This window comes from Saccopteryx bilineata, chromosome 5, assembly GCF_036850765.1.
Source record: "Saccopteryx bilineata isolate mSacBil1 chromosome 5, mSacBil1_pri_phased_curated, whole genome shotgun sequence".
NCBI classification, from domain to species: domain Eukaryota; kingdom Metazoa; phylum Chordata; class Mammalia; order Chiroptera; family Emballonuridae; genus Saccopteryx; species Saccopteryx bilineata.
Genome location: NC_089494.1, coordinates 34,363,035 through 34,379,894, shown reverse-complemented (window position 1 = coordinate 34,379,894; position 16,860 = coordinate 34,363,035). Strand labels below are relative to the sequence as shown.

The window sequence follows — 16,860 nt, the reverse complement described above, 5'->3', positions numbered from 1 at the left end:
TTTTGTTTGGGTTTTTTTTGTGGCAGAGACAGAGAGAGTTAGAGAGAGGGACAGACAGGAATGGAGAGAGATGAGAAACATCAATTCTTCATTGCGGTTTCTTAGTTGTTCATTGATTGATTTCTCTTTTTATTTTTTTTGATTGATTTCTCATATGTGCCTTGACTGGGGGGCTACAGCAAACTGAGTGACCCCTTGCTTAAGCCAGCGACCTTGGGCTCAAGCTGATGAGCCTTGCTCAGACCTGATGAGCCCGCGCTCAAGCTGGCGAGCTCGAGGTCTTGAACCTGGGTCCTCTGCATCCCAGTCCAACGCTCCATCCACTGCGCCACCGCCTGGACAGGCAAACCGGCCACTTCTGTGCTTCAGGCTGTTGTTCTAACCAACCAAGCTCTCTGTCCAGAGCTGGACATTTTTTAAGTTGACACATGTAAGAAAGCATGAGAGACTATAAAAGAGGTAAGTACAGAAAAGAACAGCCAGCAAATGCAAAGAAGTATTGGAGAAGTAACAAGAACAGTTGGAGCAAAAAAAATTTTTTTAGAGACATAGAGAGAGAGACAGATGAGAGGTATCAACTAATAGTTGTGGCACCTTAGTTGTTCATTGACTGCTTTCTCATGTGTCTTGACTGGGGACTCCAGCCAAGCCAGTGACCCCTTGCTCAAGCTAGTGACCTTGGGCTTCAGGCCTATGCTCAAACAAGCCTGTGCTCAAGCTTGTGGCAACCTCAGGTTTTGTACTTGGGTCCTGTAGATCCCAGGCTGACATTCTATCCACTGCACCACTGCCTGGTCAGACAGTTGGAGGAAAGTTTTAAGAAGATAGGTAGCAACACATTAAATGCTAAGAGGAGGCAAAAAGGGTGAGTACTGAGAGAATTACTGGATTTAGCAATAATTTCAGAAAAGAACTCAGAAAGTAATTTTCTGTGAAGTTGGGGCGGGGAAGAGGGGGAATGGGGATGGTAGATAGTTGGAGAAAATAAGTCAATTTAAATAGACGAATTTACCAAAATGTTTGATAAAGAGAAGCAGGGTCCAGGAAAGATCATTTTAGAGACAAACCCTGTTGTGGAGGTTTCCCTGGTAGGAGGAGAGTAAGGAAGCAGTGGAGAGGCAAACAATTAAGATACAAAGAGGAAATAAACACAAGGCTAGATCCTGGAGACACTGCATTTCAACTTGTACTGTATTATGCATTATCTTATTCTCCTCCAGCTCCCTCCTTATACACCCTTTGGTTCTCAACAGTAATCCTTAGATCAGGGGTTGGGAAACTATGGCTCGCCAGCCAGATGTGGCTGTTTTGATGGCTGCATCTGGCTCCCAGACAAATCTTAATAAAAAAAATAATGTTAAAATATAAAACATTCTCATGTATTACAATCCATTCATTTCCTACCGCTCATGTTTATTATTGCGGGTGCCTGGAGCCAATCACAGCTGTCCTGGACAACAGGACAACACCAAATTTTTATTGGATAATGTGTAATATACACAGGTCCTTGTATGGCTTTCACGGAATTACATTTTAAAATATGGGGTGTTCATGGCTCTCTCAGCCAAAACGGTTCCCGACCCCTGCCTTAGATCAATAGCATCAGCATCACTAGAAACTTGTTAGAAGCGCACATTCTTGAGTCCTACATCAGATTCTAGATCTTCATAATCTCTGTGGGTGAAGACCAGCAACCTGTGTTTTATAAAGTCCTCCAGGAGATTTTTAAATTATTGATTTGGGAAAGAAATATTGATTTGTTATCCACTTATGCATTCATTGGTTGGTTCCTGTATGTGCCCTGATCTGGGTCAAACCACAACCTTGGCCTACCTTGACAGCTCCAACCAACTGAGCTACCCTCCTGGGGACTTGGATGCCAAGTCCCCACAATCACCTGAGAGAGTGTAAGAGACCAATCACTAAGGGTTGACTCCGCCCCCCCCTTTAGCTTCGACTTCCGGCCCAAGAAGAGAGGGTCAATGGGAAAGGGAAAGGGAAGGGGAAAGGAAAGGGGAAGGGGCTGGGCGTTAGATGTCCAACTTTCATGAGACTGGCGGGGTGATGGGGAAACTTTTGTTTTCCTAACCTTTCCATGTGCTAAGAGGCCAGATAACGACGCGGTGAGAGAAGATAGGCTAGTAGAGGATACTTGTCCTGGAAACCTGGAACTCAATAACGGAATAAAAAAGAGCTTGAAAAATCCTCCTTTCTCCCTTTCCCTATTTTCCCATCCCCAACTCAAAGGAGCGAAAAAGGATGATGCTCAGCGCCACGAGAGGGGCGGGGCACGGCGTCGGAGGAGGAAATCTCGCGATAGGAGACCGGTGGGGCGGGGTGGCATCTCTTCCCTCCTCCTCTTCGCGTTAGTTCCGGTCGCAGAGCAGAGATCGCCACCGTTGTCGCCAAATCTGGGATTTTTGGCCCTTTTCTCTTCGCCTTAAATTCGGTGAGGTTTGGCTCCCACTTGTCTGGGGTCCGGATTATGGCCCCTCGTCGCCCGGCAGAGAGCGAGGGAGGCGGCAGTCCCCTTGCGGCCCGCTTGGACCGGCCCGAGCGGAGGCCGCGGCATGAGGCCGGGCCGGATCCGGCTGCAGTGTTCGAGGGCCGGTTCCCTCGCCTCATCAGGGAGGCCGAGGGACGGCCACCTGGGCCGGAACTGGGGCCCCGGGAGTGCGGCGCTGCGCTAGAAGGGGAGGCAGTGGCGGGGACAGCTGCCCCGCCGACCCTCCCGGCCTGGGTAACAAAGCCACCGCGGCCTCTGTTGGGTGATGTACGCGTGGGGGGTTCCGGCGGGCGGGGCGGAGGAGCCGCCACCACCACTGCGGCCGCCTCCACCGCAGCTGCTTTCGCTGGAAGGCGGGCGGATGTACGGGGCGGCTGGGCCCCCGGCGCGGAGCGCTTCGGCGCCTGTGATCCGCTCGTTGCGGCGGCCGCCAGCGCTGGCGACGGGGTCAGTAAGAAGGGGCTGCCGGGCGAGGAGCAGCCCCTACGGTGCCCCGCTGTGACCAAGGGGATCCTGAGCGAGGGTTGTCTGTCCTTCGCGCGGGAGGCACGGGAAGGGTGCGGATGGGGAGACATGTGCCCTTGGAAGAGACTGTGTTGTCTGGGATGGGCCAGGGAGGTCAGTTAATTTTTATGCAGGCGGGAGTGGTGGAGCGGTCGCTGCGGTCACAGGCACTACTTGAGGGTAAGGTCCCTCAGAAGAATGGATTCGCCTTTGACAGTGTCCTAAAATGGACCCAGACTCTATACCAGGTGGTAGTTTCTCCTAACTTTCTGGGGTGCTTAATAGTGGAAGGTGTCGGCGAATTTAAAGGGGACCGAGGAAGGGACCGAAAAATATGTCTGTGGTGGATGATTTGCCACCACTCACTGGCGCTGTAAAGCCACCTAAAAGTGTGCTTGTAAGGAGAAACCCAAGTTTTGAAGTTATATTTAATTAAAGTGAAGGTAATTATTTCTGCCTGCTCAGGTCAGTTGTCAAGGCTGAAAGTGTGTTTTCAGTGTTTCGTATGTGACTAAACTAAGGTTTGATGCTTTGTTTTTTAAAGGAATGTTGTGGCACTGATTTTTAAGGCCTTATTTTTCTCCTCCTAGGGTGTCTTTTATGAATAATCAAAAGCAGCAAAAGCCAACGCTATCAGGCCAGCGTTTTAAAACCAGAAAAAGAGGTAAATTATGCTTTAAAAATCTCGCTCTTCAAACCTCCAGAATAACTCATATCTTGGTTCCTCTGGCTGGCAGTTGCTCAGTGCTAAAACCTTAAAGAGAAAATACCAGAAAGGAGCTTGAATTTTTAGTTGACTATTTCAGATATACCCTTAGTATTTCTGGGTAGTTTCTTTTTGAAAAGTGTGGGCTACATTTTCAGTGGCAAATTTCATTTAAGCAAATTTTTGCTTAATGGAGGGAAATGGTTTATTTATAAAAAGAGATCACCTAATGTGATTACTAATTTCACCCAAACTTTGAATATTCCTGAGAGAGAAAAAATCAGACTTGACCGATGCAAGTTAATTATGGAACAGAGTTAACACTGTAAAGTTTTTTTGAAATTAAATGTTTCACAGGCTAAGAAAAGTACTAAGATTATAAGAACTATTCTATATATTAGTGGGCACTTTGATGAATATTGAGCAAGGCACTGCTACACTTGTGATACAAAGTTAATTGAGATGATGTAGTCTGATATATTTTCTGTTGGGCTTAATATTTTCCCCCCAATTTTTTTTTCCCAATTTGTTTCCTCTGACAGGATGCAAGACACACACCCAGTTTGCTTGAGTTTTAAAAGGATTATTTCCTTTGCCCCACTTGAATGACCAATAAAGACACAAGTCCTACTGGCAAAGTGAAAAGAGGTCCTCAAAACTTTTAAGTGTTGCTCAAAAGCACACACTGACATTGTTTTATAGGAGATTTTGAGGAAAAAGAGAACTGGGGCAGTTACTGGTTATAAATTGTTTTTCAGATCTGAGTAGACACTGAGATGTATATTACAGAATCTTCTGTAATCTGTACTTGTAGTCTGTCCCCTTATAGTGGGGAGACCAGAGATTTGATTCTAGTCTTTGCAGGTTCATTTACATTTAAGCCTGTAGATTTTCTCAAGGGGAAGAACAGAAGTTAGAAATCAGAGCAATTTAGCAATAATGGGGAAGAGACTACCCTCTTGAGTATGTGGATTATTAGCATCACTTTTATATGAATAAAGTATCAAGTAATTTTATTAGCGTCAAGAAGAGATGTCACTTTCTGCTTCCAAACTGAGATCACGCATGCCCTCCCAATTCTTGATGATTGGGTCTTGGGTAGAGTGGACAACCATCCTGATTTTTCCCAGACCAAATAGAGTTCCTAGGACATAGGCCTTTCACTTCGAAAAACAAAAGTCCTGGGCAAACAGGAAGGAGTTGGTCACCTCACTGTGTGAACATTAAGGTAGCAGTTAACATAGATAGAGAAATCAAACCCGATCATGGAGTGTGATAGCAATTTAATAAAAGCTAGGTATGTACCCAAGGCAATACTTTGAGTGCTTTCCATCTAATTTATACCATCTGATATTCACAACAACTTTATGCAATAGGTACTCTTAGTCATAAAGAATGAGGCGAGTGGCTTAGTTAAATGCTGGTGATTGGGGTTTTGGATCAGGCATTTGACTTGAGAGCCCTTTTTCTTAGCTACTAGTCTTTAATTTCTCCAGCCTCAATTTTCCTTCTAAATAATGGGAACAAAATGGTCTACCTCACAAGACTGTTATTGTGGGGATTGAAGCAAGCAATCTACTGCTGCCGTATTCTGGATCTTAGTAAGTGCCAAAGGAGTAATTTTTTTAAAGAAGCATAAAAAGTGTTATGGATACTTAAAGAAAAGAATCAACAGCTCTAGTGTTTGGACAAAATTTCACTCAGAAATAAAATTTACCTGAAGTTTAGAACATGTTCTAAATAGTGGAAGAAAGCTATACAGGTCTGTGCCCGGGCAATCCTGCCTTATGCTAGCAGAGAGGAAACTTGCACAAGATGTGTGTTTAGTGTCCTCTTGTTTATTTGCTAGTGTTCCAGGTCTTAGGTAATCTAGCTTGTGTTTTTTCCAGCTGTTAAAATAAATTGTGATGAATATGATTAATTTATTCAGTGGTTATAACTTTATAAGGTAATGGTTTCATGGCATTTTTGGTAAGCCTTTTAAAACTGACTGTTTTGGGGTTTTCCTCCCAGATGAAAAAGAGAGGTTTGACCCTACTCAGTTTCAAGACTGTATTATTCAAGGCTTAACTGAAACTGGTACTGATTTGGAAGCAGTAGCAAAGTTTCTTGATGCTTCTGGAGCAAAACTTGATTACCGCCGATATGCAGAAACACTCTTTGACATTCTGGTGGCCGGGGGAATGCTGGGTAAGTGTCTTGGTTTTGTGGTAAGTGTGCTGTATGTGGAGAAGATTGTTAGATTCCAGAATATGAACTATTTGACAAACCTGTCAAATTGGGATGACTTTTTTTTTTTTTACCCCCTAACTCCCATATCATAGCAGAATAGCAGATTGCCTGGCTTTGTTTAGCATTATATAATAAAAAAGAATGTAAGACATCTCAATAATTGAATACTGAAATGTTAAAAACTTTTGATATTTTGGATTAAAATGTATTAAAATTAATTTAACCTTTTATTTTTAATATGTCTACTAGAAGACTTGAAATTACATTATGTGGCTCACATATTTCTGTTGTATAGTACTGCTGTAACTTAACACCTACCTTCACCCTCAGTAGCTCAGGATATCTTAACAATGTGCTACTTAGTTATATATCTTCAAATGATGGTAAGTAGATTTTCATATATCTGCTTACTATTTATAATACTGCTATCAGTAAACCTGTTTATAAAATTCTTCTTAAAATATTTACTAAAGAAAATTTCAGCCTGACCAAACGAGGGAGCAGTGGATAAGAGCATCGGACTGAGATGCAGAGGACCCAGGTTCGAAACCCCATGGTCGTTGGCTTGAGCAGGGCGTCACTCACTCTGCTGTAGCCCTCCTCCCAAGACACATATGAGAAAGTAATCAATGAACAACTTAGGTGCCACAGTAAAGAATTGATGTTTCTCATCCCTCTATCCCTGTCTGTCCCTCACTCTGTCTCTCTCTCTGTGTCACAAAAAGAACAGAAAAAAAGAAATTTTCAAACATATCTTAGAATAATATGATAAACATTCTGTTCATAATCTGTTACTCAACTTGAGTAATTATTAACAATCTTACTCTATGTCCCTAACAAATTTCATCCCCTCTTCCCCATATTTTAAAGTGTGCATCAGACATTAATCCACAAACACTTAACAAATGTAATTAAAAGATCAAGTGTCTAACTTTTGGACATTTATAGCCAGCCTCTATGGAAGCCTGAAGGGTGGTTTTCTGTATGTAAAGTTGTATATCAAAACCAACTTTGAACAGTTCCACTTGAGTGACAGATGAGTGACAGATTTGGCACTATTGATTAAGTGGTTAATGCCATGAGTTTCATTGAGTTGCTGAAGTGGGTTATTTTATTCCTGTAAATTGTTTCACTTTATTCACACATATTGAACCAACCTAGCTATGTTCCTGAGAAATTGGCTTGCTTTTAAATCATCTGTTGGAACTTTTATCATTTTATTTTATGGGTATCCTCACTAAAAGCAAGATTGAAATGATTACTAATTTTAAATGATAGTCACTGCAAATTTTTTGTGAAATATGCTTTAGCCCCAGGTGGTACACTGGCAGATGACATGATGCGTACAGATGTCTGTGTGTTTGCAGCACAAGAAGACCTAGAGACCATGCAGGCATTTGCTCAGGTAAAGAAAACGAGATCATTTCAGTTAGCTACTATCCATCTGCGTAACGTTTAAGGAAAATTCTGTGTTTCAGAGGTTGCAGGTAGAGGATTGAAGGAATTTTAATTGAATTGTTTAGAGACAGTGTTCTTGGTAAAATAAGATGAATTAGAAACTTCAAAATGTGTTGAGAGCAAAGTAGAAAAAGATTGAATTAGATCTTTTTCTCTTTGTCCCTCTAAAATGAATCCATTTTTAAGAAAGGATGTCTAACTGAAAAGAAAAATTAGTTCCCTGTCATGATTTCCATCATTCTGCATGTAACTTTTAAGGTGAAAGAGTTTAGGCAGATTAGCTTACCAATCAAAATCTCATTTGAGGTTTTCGTACATAGTTATGTTGCATTACTGTGAGCAAAGATTTCAAGTGCATCTAACGGATAATATATGTCATTAGGAAAGTAGAACTATATTGTATGATTGTATTCTACTAATATCCTACAAATGGGTAAATGACTTATATTTGAGCAATAATTAGTGTTTGCTTTAATATTTGTCAATAAAAATCTATTGCAGAGTGCTGTTAAAGTGTTAAGAGCACTGCATTGGTACACTGTAGGATTTGGGAGTTTGACAGTCTTCCCAAGCTAATTTAAACAACTTACAAATTTGTATCTAGTAGAAAGGTCACTTCTTTACTATTAGATCTCAGGAGCCCTAATTGACAGAATCTTTTTAAAGGAATCTAGCCTCTATACATAAAAAGTTATTAAACTTCTTTATTCTTTTAGGTTTTTAACAAGTTAATCAGGCGCTATAAATACCTGGAGAAAGGTTTTGAAGATGAAGTAAAAAAGGTATGAGAAGCAATATGCTTTGTGAAAAAAGGTTGAGGTCAAAGAGGGGAGTACATATTCTTAATTCTGCTACAGATTGGAGATACTTTTAAATAATTGCTTCCCCTTTTTCGACAATCCCCATCCTGTGTGGCAACCATCAGTTTGTTCTATCCATGAGTTTGTTTCTCTGTTCATTATTTTGTTTTCTAGATTCTACATATAAGTGAAATTACATGGCACTTGTCTTTTTTATGGCCGAGTAATATTTCATTGTGTTTATGTACCGTAGCTTTTATATCCACTTGTCTATTGAGGGACACTTGGGGCTATTTCTATATCTCGGTTATTGTAAATAATGCTGCAGTGCAATATAGAAATTCATATATCTTTTCAAATTAGTGTTTTGGATTTCTTTAGCTAAATACTCAGAAGTGGGATTGCTGAGTCATACAGTAGTTCTATTTTTAATTTTTTTGAGGAACCTTCATACTGTCTAGATTTGAGATAATTTTAGATATGTGGGTAGGCTGTCTTGAAATGCAGTTGAATAAATTGTTTAGTTTAATTTGCCGTACACTCTTAGCTCTGTCCAAACAAGTGGCAAAGACTAAAAATCAAAGTAAGATTTGTTCAAAAGATAGGGGGTAGGGGATAAAAGCTAAACACTGAAAAAGAGAAATTTAGCTTACTTGCTATTTGAGTCTTAGCTATACTCTGTGGTGGTGCACAGATAATCTGATGTTTTTATATTAGGCACTGTTACTAACTCATTTAATATTCACAAAACTGTGAGGCAAGTTTTACCCACATTTTAGATATGAGGATACTGAGGCACAGAAGTTAACTTGCCTAAGATCACTCAGCTAATGAGAATGAGTATTATAATTAAGATTCCAACATGGATAGTACTTCAGAGCCCATACTTGTAACTAGTATAGTGTGCTTTATTATTATTCTTTATATAATGCAATTGATCTTTTAACTCAAAACTCTCTATTTTTATAGCTGCTCCTGTTCTTAAAGGGTTTTTCAGAGTCCGAGAGGAACAAGCTGGCTATGTTGACTGGTGTTCTTCTGGCTAATGGAACACTTAATGCATCCATTCTTAATAGCCTTTATAATGAGAATTTGGTTAAAGAAGGTAATTAACCTTTAGGATAGTCTTTAGTTGACTGAGGGTGGGCTAGATAAGCGCATGAAAGACAAACTGATAAAGTTGGGTTATAGTTTATGTAGATTTGACTTACGGAATAGTCTTTTTAACTCTTTAAATTTAATAGATTCATTCAAATTAGTTAGGCATTATTGTGTCCTTTTGGCATCCAGGGTTAATGGCTTGCTTTAGGCATATAGCAAATATCCAGGGTCCATTTGCAATGTGATTATAAAGTAGAAAAATTCCACTTTTGTGGTAACCCAGGAGATTAATTCCAATTGGGAGACTTGGAGTACAGAGTATTTAATGTACCTTATTTTAATTCTCACAACAACCTTGTCAAGTGTAAGAACTGTTACTTTCATTTTACACGTTAGAAAAGTTTAAGTAACTTGACTAAGAAGGGACAACTAGCAAATGGTAGACTAGATAGAGGAATTGGAGTTAAGTCGTAAGCACTGGCAGAGGCAAGTTCAGGGGTGGGTGTGGTCATAAAATGAGTAATCCTGTGTGGTTGAGCTATGGAGGGAGAAAATGGGGAGGTGTAGTCTTTGAAGCCAAGAAGATACTCTGTTAAGTGTGCTCTTTTCTTCTATAGGGGTTTCAGCAGCTTTTGCTGTAAAGCTCTTTAAATCATGGATAAATGAAAAAGATATCAATGCAGTAGCTGCAAGTCTTCGGAAAGTCAGCATGGATAACAGACTGATGGTATGTAACTTCTTTCATTTTTACCCCATTCTTGCAAGGAAAATGTAATAAGGGAACTTTGTCATTTTTAATCTGTGAGGGAAAGTTTTTCTTAATCTGATTTAAAAATCATTTAACTAGATTAAATTCTTTCAGGAACTTTTTCCTGCCAATAAACAAAGCGTTGAACACTTCACGAAGTATTTTACGGAGGCAGGCTTAAAAGAGCTTTCAGAATATGTTCGCAATCAGCAAACCATAGGAGCTCGGAAGGAACTCCAGAAAGAACTTCAGGAACAGATGTCCCGTGGTGATCCATTTAAGGATGTAAGATATTTTTATCTATGTGGCTGTTTTTGGCAAAGAAAAGTTTAAAAATATTTCAGCAGAATGAGCTTTAATTAATAGCTACAGAATATTCTATTGGGGCTTTGCCTTGGTCTTTTTCATATTTAGTGCCTTACTGGTGCCCAGAAATCATAACACTTAGGGATTCGGTAGGGTTCAGACCTATTCTATCTCAGTTCCTTCCTAGCTAGTTTACCTGTATGTAAATTAAGGTTTGAACTAGAGATCCGTCCCAATTTTAAAAGCTCTTAAATGCGGTGCCCATGTGGTTGTGGCCACTTAGATGGAAAGGAGTTTTTTATGCTTTTGTTTAATATCTAATTTTGATGTATGGAGTATGTACATACATACATACATGTACATATGATTTGGGTTCTTTTGTAGATAATTTTGTATGTCAAGGAGGAAATGAAAAAAAATAACATACCAGAACCTGTCGTCATTGGAATAGTCTGGTCCAGTGTAATGAGCACTGTGGAATGGAACAAAAAAGAGGAGCTTGTAGCAGAGCAAGCCATCAAGCACTTGAAGGTATTAGATTGGTGCCCTGACAGAACATTGTTTTTAAGTTGGGAAAAGTGAACTATTATTTGCTTTTCTAAGTGTTTTATCACATCTGTGGTTCCTGGGGGATAATTCATTAGTAAATAGACAAATAACATACTAATTATTGATGTAACTTTTTTAAAAGCCTAACTTGGGCTTTGTTTGGTTCAGAGGTTAAAAACAAATACGTGTTTAAAAGTAGTTTAAGCCCTGGCCAGATAGCTGAGTTGGTTAGAGCTTTGTCCTGAAGCACCGATGTTAGCTGTTCAGTCCCTGGTCAGGGCACATGCAAGAGCAGATTCGTGTTTCTGGTTTTTGTTTTCTCTCTCTCTCTTCCTTCCTATCTCTCTAAAATCAATAAATAAAACTTTTTTAAAAGAAACTGAAGCCTGCAATTTGGTATTTGCTTTTGAGGTATTGGAAAAGAGAAGCATTTTCTTCTTTTTCCACTAAAATACTAAACATAGTATTAAGTTACCTGGAATCCTTGATGCAGTATTGCTTTATTTGATGTAGGTGCTTAGCAGATTTTTCTGCTTTACTATTTTATTTCCAGTAAATAGAATATAATTCATAGTGGTTGTAGAAGATGAGTTATTTCTGTATTTTAGAAATTTTATAATGGATGGTCAACAAAACGAATGACTAAATCTTTTCTCCCTTCCCTTCAAAAGCAATACAGCCCTCTCCTTGCTGCCTTTACTACTCAAGGTCAGTCTGAGCTGACTCTGTTACTGAAGATTCAGGAGTATTGCTATGATAACATTCATTTCATGAAAGCCTTCCAGAAAATAGTGGTGCTTTTTTATAAAGGTAATTTAAATTTTTATTTGTGAATACATTTAATAACCCTAGAATCAAAATAATTTCAATGAGTATAGTTGTCTGAACTATCAGCTCCCTAAAATATTTTACTCTACTCACAGGATTGAATTGTCTCCCATTGAATTGGGTGTTTTTTAAAAGAAAGAGTGGAGTAATAAATTCCCAGTAGCCTGTCCCTCAGTGATTATCAGTTTATAGTTATGTTTCTTGAAAATATCTATACCTCCTACTTACTTTCTGCCACTCAGATTATTTGGAAACAAATCCTTGAAATCTTTAATGCTTAATTTTGTCAGTATAGATCTGTAAAGTACATGGACTTTTTTATTTTTAATAAAACTACAGTACCATTTTCACACCTAAAAAATATTAACAAAGTATTAAATATCCCTGATCATTTATCACAAAGTTGGGCCAAATAACACTTGTAAGTCATTATCCTGTGCTTTATAGAATGTTCAAAAGCATCCCTGACATCTGCCCAATAGGTTCTAATAGTACCTCTCCCCAGTGTCCCAGGAATGTCTCTAAACATTGTCAGATGTCCCTGACAATGAGTAAAATTGCCTTCAGTTGAGAGAATCACTGGTTTAGTTTTTTTTTCCTAGTAGGAGGTTCATAATTTGGCAACAAGTTGATAAAAAGTTTTGTTTTGTTATTTTAGGGCTATCATTTTACCTTTTACATTTAATTTACTTACTTATTTGACAGAGAGAGAGAGGGGTAGATAGGAGAGACAGACAGGAAGGGAGAGAGATGAGAAGCATCAATTTTTCATTGCAGCACTTTAGTTCATTGATTGCTTTCTCATATGTGCCTTGACCGGGAGGCTCCAGCAGACCGAATGACCCCTTGCTCAAGCCAGCGACCTTGGGCCCAAGCTGGTGAGCCTTGCTCAAACCAGATGAACCCACGCTCAAACTGGTGACCTCAGGGTCTCAAACCGGGGTCCTCAGCGTCCCAGTCCGACGCTGTGTCCTGCGCCACTGCCTGGTCAGGCTCATTTTACCTTTTACATTTTTCTTTAAAAATTATTTTGTTGAAGAAACCAATTAAGAGAGTTTTGAATACAGACTTATTTTTTTCAGTAGGATCTTTTTTGCCATGCAGGCCTTTGCACCTGAGATGCATTCTAATGCTGCATGAGTTAAGAGAAGTGGATGAAAATTCCCAGAATGTAATGATCGCTCTCTTCTTTATAGCCGAAGTCCTGAGTGAAGAACCCATTCTGAAGTGGTATAAAGATGCACATGTTGCAAAGGGGAAAAGTGTCTTCCTTGAACAAATGAAAAAGTTTGTGGAGTGGCTTAAAAACGCTGAAGAAGGTGAGGCTTTTCTTTTGAGCAGTTTGTTTGGTCAAGTATGAGAACTTCTTTTAGTGTGACCATAGAATGTCTCCACATGTGCTGCCTTTTTTCATTCCGCTACTATTGTTGTACCTAGACTACAGATTTTTGTTCATTTGTTTGCTGTAGGACAGGTGAGAAGAACTTGATTATTGAAATATTTTGATGGTCATAATATTAAACATTCTTAGGAAATTTGAAAATTTTGAGAATATTTATGTATTTTGAAATTTGTAAATGATTACTTTTGAATATCCCTCATATAAGTAGGGCATTAATAAAATTCATTAATTGTAATAAGTGGGAGTTTTTGCTTTCTGATACTACTATATATAATGCTTAATTGCATTTCCCCCTTTTTCTAGAATCTGAGTCTGAAGCTGAAGAAGGGGACTGAATTTTGAAACTACACCCTCAGTAAAGCAAACAGGAGTTGTAGATACAATGTCATGTCTCATGTGTCCTGGTTCTTACATCTTCCTACCTCCCTATATCAAGCATGATATAAGGGCTTTCATGGCAAATTTTATTTTAACTGTTTCTATCGTTACTGGAAATGTTGGGTTCAGCTGCAGAAGCTATAGATTAGAATCTAATGTTGCATTAGTCTTTTCAGTTATCTTCTACCTCCTGTATTTTTTACTGTAATAATGTAATTTAAGGCCTTCCACAATGAACAGTTCACTTTTTTTCCTGGGTTTTCTATATAAACAGTTTTCGAGATATGATTTAGTTAAAAATAATTTGTTATAAAAATTCTGTTTGCAAATTAAACTGTAAAAGTATCCAAAGTTTCAAAAAGCAATGATTTGTGTGATAATTCGGTATGCCCAGAGCCCTCATCAATGAAAATCTCATATACGGTAACTGAGTTTAATAACATGAATCTAGAGTATTTGGACCATTGCTTACATGTTAATATTTTCTTGCACTTTCAACCCAGATGTCCTTGAGTTCAATTGTTTGCTCTCTAGTTTTCATTTCTTAGTGAAGCCATGGAAAACAAACCTGAAAGTGAGGTCTTTGGGAAATCATATGTAGCAGAGGTAAGAGGAAGAAAGTTGAGCTTTTTCCCATTGAGAAATTTCTGCATTGTGTATTTCCAGGCAAAACAAATGGGTCTTCTTTTCATACCATTTTCAGTTGTACCTTAGAAAAGTCTCGTCATTTAACAAATTTAACACTTGTCACGCACTTAGATAAGAAAGGACTCATGAAATGGTGTGAGTAAAGGAAATGACTACTAAACCCAGTAAATTGTTGAAATTGTTAAGTCTTTGTCAGCATGTTTTTTGGGGACTCTAAATATAACTCATTTCCTGTTTGTTGGCTTAGAGTATTTGATATAAAGAATGGAGTACAGTGATAATGATTTGTCTACTTTGTTGTATAGGACTAGCTTCATTTCTTAACATATTTACTAATGACTCAAGCATCTGGCTATTAACATACTCTAGTTGCCTTTTTTTTTAATTGCCATGAGCCAAATATCTCTTCCATACAATTGACTCATTTGTTTTAATGGTTACCTTTTAATTTTCCTCTTTTCTTGCTGCCACCCATCTATATATGTAGTCAATAGAAAACAAAATATGACGACACTTTTTGGTGGAAAGATTTCATCTTAAAAGTGAAGATTTTGAAAGTTTTGATTGTTGAAAGAAACTAGCTTAGAACAATGCCTCCAGAGATTGAGTGGAAATTGTCCCTTTCCAAGGTGCCATTTTTATGACTCAATAATTTGGTGTTTAGCAGTTCATCTGGAAGGAATAATATGTACTATTGAAGTAGAGTTGTATAATAAATAACCTTATGAAGAAGAGCATTATTACTGATACCATTGTGAATGGGGCAAAATTGTTAAATGAGTAACTGATAAAATTTTCATGCACAGGCAAAATGTATTCAACTAGGTTTCTATGTAGTGATCTGCTTTTACTTTGTCATTTGTAGTCCGTAGGAGACTTGAAAAAAAAATAAAGTCCACACTTAGGGTTATATAGGTCAGTCTTTTTTATTTTTTGTAAGTTCCATTAATGTCCAATTATAACTGTGATATGTTCAGGCGTCTCTACTCTGTAAGCATTAATTGCTCTTTTCCTTCTTATAGCTCCCAAATTGTAAACACCTACACTGAGTTTGATGTAGCAGAAACTACATAAGCATTTCTCCAATCAAATCATTGCATGTTACTGCCAAAGTGTACCCTGTTCTATTATATACTGTGTATAGTGAAAGAATGTGTAGTCTTCCAGAACTACATTATGATCTTTGATCATAGTTTTTTCTTCGTGACAAAAGTAGTGTTTACTTACTACAACATATAGTAAATGGATGTCACCTATAACAGTATAAAGAAAGGGAATGCTTTCTGAAAAGACTGCAGATTATCATTTTGAATTTTAAGTGATAATTTTGGAACTCAGCTGCCAATGCCAGCCTATGGCCTCAAATATGTAATTCTTAATATAGATGTTAAGATTGTACTTCTTTGATTGGATGTTGATTTTCCTAACTTGGTGTCAGTTTCAAAGGATAAGTCTCTCAGATGCCATAATTAAATGTTTAGAGCTGATCATAAGTTTCTTAATTATTCTGGAGTACTGTCCTAGAGATACTTATGCTTTTCTAATGAAAACTCCAAGTACCAAAAACAAAATCTTTTGACAGCGTAATGGTGGTGCTGAGAGGAAATGCATGTGACCGAGACAGATTTCTAATTCAGTGTTTCTCCAAGTTCATTATCACCCTTCCCTAAGAAGCCTTTTCTAATAGCACCCCAATAAATTTTACTATAGATAAGTTATGTGTATTGTTATCTGCTTTATACATCAAGAGAAAAGGTTTCTTTTGGGTCCCATTCAGGGGTGTTATCACCCTCACTTAGAATGCATACCCTAGTATGTCTTATTTTTAAAGGGGGACCTAGAGATAAGATGTTTGCATTGGTTGAGGTGGTATCTTCATGCAGATCCATAACCTGGAGCAGTATTTTTTCTTCTAGAGTTTGTTTTCCAATCACAGCACACTTAGCCCCGGACAAGTCATTTCCCATTGACTTTGGAAGTCTTAAAGAGATTGATTGTAAATATAAGTAATTTGGATTCATTCTCTAATACTTAGAACTTTAGATAACTGACTTAAAGTTGTTTGGCATAAAACCTGGGTCTACTGTCATACTCAATTAGGTCGCTTGCAGGAACTGGCAGACTTGAGCTTTAAATGTAACACAGATGCTAGTTTTAGTGTGTATTGCTTAGCCTTAGACTACTGAATTACTTTGTAAAAATTTTTCTCAGATGCTGGTTTAAGGTGCCATGTAAAATAGGTTAATAAGCATTTCTGTGAGAATTGAGATGTAAATGGCTTTTTTCATATAACTAGCCCCCTAGTAAAGTATACCTAGTTCACCAGTCTATTGAGGCCTAAATTTAAAATGTAAGTTTTGTAATAAGTACTTTTTGACTCCAAAATAATTTATAAATGGCAGTGAATTTGTATCTAAACGTAATCTGATGCATAACTGTGTGAAACTTGGTGTGGATCAGAAAGGCTTCCCAATTCCTTTTCCCAGCCATATCAAATCATTTTAATTTCCCAGTGTACGTACTTAATCCTTGTACCATCATTCTAGAATTATAGTCAGACCTCTTAACAAACTGAGAAAAGGGTGAGGCTGTTCTATATATGCACTTAACTGTCAATTTAATAACGAAAGAACTTTGGTTAAATTAAAAGCTGTTACTGACTGGTGGTGTACAGTGAGTGGATCAAGCTTTGAC

At 38.3% G+C, this 16,860-nt stretch overlaps 1 protein-coding gene and 1 non-coding gene across 2 annotated transcripts; one reads left to right on the top strand and one right to left on the bottom strand.

Moving 5' to 3' along the window:
- The first annotated feature begins 2,328 nt into the window (after positions 1-2,328).
- BZW1 (basic leucine zipper and W2 domains 1) lies at positions 2,329-15,076 on the top strand. Its single transcript, XM_066280108.1, has 12 exons — positions 2,329-2,449; positions 3,601-3,674; positions 5,730-5,906; positions 7,259-7,353; positions 8,123-8,188; positions 9,176-9,311; positions 9,925-10,034; positions 10,170-10,340; positions 10,746-10,892; positions 11,582-11,720; positions 12,935-13,057; positions 13,444-15,076. The coding sequence occupies exons 2-12, from the start codon at positions 3,611-3,613 to the stop codon at positions 13,473-13,475; spliced, it is 1,260 nt and encodes a 419-aa protein (XP_066136205.1). The 5' UTR covers positions 2,329-2,449; positions 3,601-3,610; the 3' UTR covers positions 13,476-15,076.
- LOC136307271 (small nucleolar RNA SNORA27) lies at positions 4,241-4,368 on the bottom strand. The gene has a single exon (XR_010725928.1). It is a non-coding gene; the product is annotated as a small nucleolar RNA SNORA27 (small nucleolar RNA).
- Positions 15,077-16,860: the final 1,784 nt, after the last annotated feature.

Bases quoted from the DNA above. Each gene is read 5' to 3' on its own strand.
- BZW1 (XM_066280108.1), top strand. From the start codon at position 3,611: ATGAATAATCAAAAGCAGCAAAAGCCAACGCTATCAGGCCAGCGTTTT. The intron at 8,189-9,175 runs GTATGAGAAGCA...CTATTTTTATAG, and splicing joins TTGAAGATGAAGTAAAAAAG to CTGCTCCTGTTCTTAAAGGG. The intron at 9,312-9,924 runs GTAATTAACCTT...TTTCTTCTATAG, and splicing joins TGAGAATTTGGTTAAAGAAG to GGGTTTCAGCAGCTTTTGCT.